The 5316-nt window shown below is 28.4% G+C and overlaps 1 protein-coding gene across 1 annotated transcript; it reads right to left on the bottom strand.

Annotated features, from left to right (window-relative positions):
• LOC135928659 (ATP-dependent DNA helicase PIF1-like) lies at positions 1 to 1871 on the bottom strand. The gene is made up of 2 exons (XM_065465115.1): positions 1755 to 1871; positions 1 to 723 (listed from the first exon to the last, which is right to left on the bottom strand). The coding sequence occupies exons 1-2, from the start codon at positions 1869 to 1871 to the stop codon at positions 1 to 3; spliced, it is 840 nt and encodes a 279-aa protein (XP_065321187.1).
• Between the last annotated feature and the right edge of the window lie 3445 nt (positions 1872 to 5316).

Below are 5316 nucleotides of genomic sequence, written 5' to 3'. Positions count from 1 at the left end.
TTATGAATTTAAGATTTCATTATATATGATATTTTGTGTGAATGTTTTATCATTTTTTAAAATTTTTCCTTGTAATTCTGATGGCAAAATCATAATTTTCATATTATTTTGAGATTTACATCTAGTAAGAGCCACATATAGTTGTCCATGGGCAAAGACGGACTCAGGGAGGAATAAGCCTACATGATCAAAAGTTTGTCCTTGACTTTTATTTATTGTAATCACAAAAGCGGGAATTATAGGAAACTGTTGTCTTTTTAAAGTAAATGGTAACTGAGAGTCACTTGGAGCTAGATCTATTCTTGGGAGAAAAACTCGATAACCCTTATTAGTGCCTGCCAATACCTCAGCGTCAATAAAATTAATATGTAAATGTCGTATGATTAAACGGGTACCATTACAAAGTCCTTTCTTTGGGCTCAAGTTACGTAATAGCATAACAATTGTACCAATTTTAAGTGTTAGCTTGTGAGGTGGCACACCGGATGGAGTTTGTGAATGCAAAAATTCTATTGGAAAATTCATTATATCATCCTTATTATCGCTTTCAATGGAATCTGCACTATAATAATGTTTGATAGGGCCTGAAATTATATTAATGATATCGTTGTTGAGGGTAAGTGCAATTTTATTTTTGGTGGTTAATATTATTTTAGTAGAAAGACTATCTATATCAGCAATTTCTATACAATTACCATACACTAATGAATATTTCTTTCCACGCTAATTAATTTTTTTTAAATTTTAAAATACTTTTTAGGATCTTTAAAAAAAGTATGATTTTATCTATGGTTTACTTTTCCTGGAGTTTTTATTTACACTGAATTATTTTCATGGTAAATTAATGATATATGCCTTCAAAAAACGATTGATAAATTTTTAGAAATCTAACCCATCTCAAACCTTAGAAAATGATGTAATTTTATATTTTCAACTACTCATTAAAATCTGCACCAGGGGGAATTTTTAGCATAAAAAATATATCATGTAAAAAATATCTATCTTTCTTAGGTCAAATAGAATTTAAAAAAATAGCCTGCAGTTTGCAAAAATAAATTCCAAAAAAAAAACAATTGATGAATAAAATAGCATAAATATATAGCTATCTCTAGGGGTGCATCGAAAGTACTATTTGGAAGCTGATCCAATTCAATATTGAAATTCTTAAATTAATAATAGCCGATTACTGATCTATAGTCTGTAAACATTTTAGGTTTTAAATTTTAATACATATATCTACTCTATACTTTTTAATATCTGTAATTTAATTATACAATAACATAAGTCCTTTAAATATATTGTAATGATCATTTATAGTTTATAAAATATTTTTAATGATAAATCACTTCGGATTGGATAAAATTTTTTATATAATTGGCAGATAATATTTTTAAAAAGACGAAATATCTGTTCAATCTGTTAAAGATATTGGTAGATCCCTAGATATTTCTATTTTATAAACATGTAATATCAAAAACAGGCCCTTGACAACACTAATATCAGATCCAATCGACCTATAAAAATCAGTTTAGCCAGAGGGATGTTTATAATAAAAAATCTTAAGGGTGGCATTATTTTATACTGATTAAATTGGTTTGAACAAATCTTGCTAAAATATTGACCATCCAGACTGAACAATATTTTTATATAATTTCCTGTTGAGCCTGATATAATTTAATTTTAAGTTGCATGTATTTTATACGTAAGAAAATAATTATCTCGAAAAAAATAATAATTGAATAAAATATATTTACTTTTTGAGAAGTTAAGCTCATTTTCCCAGTATAGATATACTTGAGTAATGTTTTAAATGCTTGATTTGGGGCATCTTTTAATTCTATTTCATTACAATCTAGCAAAGATTCTTTCATTCCACCATATAAAAGGGCTCTATTTTTTAAACACCAAATTATATAGGTTACAGGTAAATTAAGGTAATAACCTAAAGTATTTGCTCCTTGAAGCTAGTATAAATTTGTGTGCATATGTTTTTTTTGTAATTATATGGTTATAGAGTGATGTGGTATGGTTTTTATGGAAGTTATTTGTGAATGAATGATTTAGTTTTCACGTTGATTACCATTGATCAAATTTGTAAACATTTTGATTGGACAAATAATATTTAAAAGAAAACTATTGGCTAAATTTGATTGACATTTTTGAGGATTATATATATATATATTTACCAAAAATATGTATATTTCTAAAATCTATAAGAGATTTTGCAATCCCATAATTATACATATTTTCTAAATTATATTCACCTGATATTTTAATTTAAAAGAATTATGTAACATTTCTGAATTATTTTAGAAATCATTTGATATGTTGAGAGCATCTATATTTTATATAATTAGTTTTTTGTTATAAAAATGTTACTTTGAAAATCAAGAAAATGGGGCGAAATATATGAGCAAAGAGGGGATGTGTAAACTGATTAACTTTGAGTATCACCTATTTTAAAATTTTTGTTTAGATAATGATTTTATAATATGTTGTACCTAAAATCAGGGGTGTCGCTAGCTTTTACAATCTAAGGGGGCTCAACTAAAAAAAAATTTATGGGGGACGAAGACACCCATACTCCTTAATTTGCGGGCCTTCGGTCAGATTTTATATTAATATTTTAAAATTTGCCAACTCTGAACAATTATTCTGAATTTCATATTTCGTCATTTATTATATTTGCATACAAAATAAACTAGCATATAAATAATAAAAACAATACAAGACATTTCTAAAAATAATATTTTTTGATACAACATCTATTTATTACAGTATAAAGTATTTTCGATTGCTGGTATAAAAAAATTTTGCGTCTAAAGAATTACAAGTGATAAAAAAGGTTAATTATTTCATACATATGTCTCAATTGATAATGGTTTCTAAAACCCACATATAATATAATTCTTAGCAACTTACATTGAAAAAAGGTCATGAAACTAATATAACTCTCTGTTACCATTTTAGACAATGTTTTATAGAAAAAATTTATAGGCCTAACCAAATCAACAATTCTTGAAGAAGAGAATATAAACGACCAATCCAAATCATAAAACTATATGGTGGTTAGAGCTTCCTTTTAGATAACATGATGGAAGCTAGATAACTAATCGAGAGAATTATTGTGTGATATATTAAATTTCTAAAAGATTATCTTCTATTTTTAATGATATCTAAACGACTATATAGTTGACTATTATTGCTTATCTAGAATATGCCATATGCTTTCAGCAGCTGTCACGGGCGTCGCTAGCCTTTACAGTCTCAGGGGTAGTGTTGTTAAACGGCTCGTTTTGAGCCGATTTTTAAAAACGGCTAACTCACTATTTTATCCAGAATAATATAACTCAAGCCTGAAGATTTTGCTCGTAGAAGGAACAACGGTCTAGGCATATATTATCGAAATCTCGAGGCTTAGATAATATTTTTCTGCCTAAAAAATAGAGTTAGCCGTTTTAAAAAATCGGCTCAAAACGAGCCGTTTAACAACACTACTCAGGGGGCTCAACTAAAAACTTATGGGGAAAGAAACTCCCCATACACTCAAATTTGCCCAGCCTTCGATTTATATAAATATACTATATTTTTTTTAAATGGACGACAACCTCGTCATAAATCTACCAAAAACATTTTACTAGCCGCCCTCAAAAAAGTTAATATCCCATCTACCCTCGAACCAGTGGGTCTTTCAAACGAATACGCCATACGCCCGGATGGTATTTCTCTCATACCCTGGTCTAATGGTCTTCCGCTAACATGGGATTACACTTGCGTTGATTTTGCAGCCAAGTCTAACCTCTCATTTTCTGCTATCGGAAAGGCAGAAATCCTTAAAAAAAATAAATACGCTGGCCTTATGTTCATTCCTATCGTTACCAATACCCTAGGCATGTTTGTAAACGAGGCCCTCAATTTCATTAAAATCACAGGAAAAAAAATGAGACAGATCTCAGGGCACCCCAATGAAGGATTTTACCTTCGCCAGCAGATTTCCCTGGAAATTTTCCGGTCTAATTTTTTAAGTATTCACTCTTCTCTTGGGTGATATATACTCCGCTTTTTTTAAATATATATTTTTTTTATAGTCCTTTTTAATGTCTTCATAGATTATATATATATTATATATTTATTTTTTTATATTTAATATATCCATTTTATTTTTTAATCCTCTGTAATTTAATGATTATGAATAAATAATAAAGTATTTTCCATTTAAAAAAAAAATCTGCTAACTCTAAACAATTATTCTGTATTTCATATTTTGTCTATTATATTATGCTTACAAAATAAACTAGCATATAAATAATTAGAACAATACAAGACATTTCTAAAAATGATATTTTTTAATATAAAATCTATTTATTACAGTATAAAATATTTTCGATTGCTGATATAAAAAAATTTTGCGTCTAAAGAATTACAAGTATAAAAAAAGGAAATAATTCATACATATGCCTCAATTGATAATGGTTTTTAAAATAATATAATACTTAGCAACTTACTTTGACAAAATGTCATGAAACTAGGCATGTGCGCCGACAGCATTTTCGGCGGCGGCGTTTCTTTTTTTAAAATGATCGGCTGGCGGCGGCGAATCGATTTAGACGCCGCCACAAATTCGGCGGTGGCGCGGCGGCGACAAATATTTTTCTAACTTAAATTTTTTTAATTAAATTTATAAATTCATTGGAAACACTTTTAAAATAAAATTTATACTTTATTATGTTTATAACTATAATTTAATGATTTTATAAAGTTATAATTATCATGAATAAATATTATTTTATTAAGATTTAAAGGACATAATAATGATCTTTTAGAGTTCAGAGTGAGCCCAGCAAAATACAAGCTCGCTGGGTGTGCTCGTAGCTGGAACGCACAGGACCTTTCTACCTAATATTGAGTTTAGGAAGATCCAATGCTCTTATCTTCCAAAAATCTAAGACATCTTTTATCTCCAAATTATAAGGCGAAAATAATGAATAACACTCTTTTTCTAAATTAGTTAAATAGTGTTGTTGTTCCAAGCTATTGTTTTGAATAGATGAATGTTTCGTAGCCAATGACTTAAGATCATCGAGTTTTGAAGCAACTTCCGTCGTTTCACATTCGTTTAATTCGTCCGTGTAAGGCCGTAGAGAGGTAGCGTGTTGACATAAAAATTCAACCGGAGTAATATTTTTTCCTTTAAATATTCATTTACTATGTTTATTGATTGAAAACGAGGATCCAAAAGTGCTCCTAACACCTAAGTAAATTAATAAAAGAAAGAGAAATAATATATAAAAATAATTTATGTATTTTAAAATAGTA

This window comes from Gordionus sp. m RMFG-2023, chromosome 4, assembly GCF_954871325.1.
Source record: "Gordionus sp. m RMFG-2023 chromosome 4, tfGorSpeb1-WG-v2, whole genome shotgun sequence".
Lineage (NCBI taxonomy): Eukaryota > Metazoa > Nematomorpha > Gordioida > Chordodea > Parachordodidae > Gordionus > Gordionus sp. m RMFG-2023.
The sequence above is the reverse complement of the archived record's forward strand: the minus strand, read 5'-3'. Positions and strand labels throughout refer to the sequence as shown.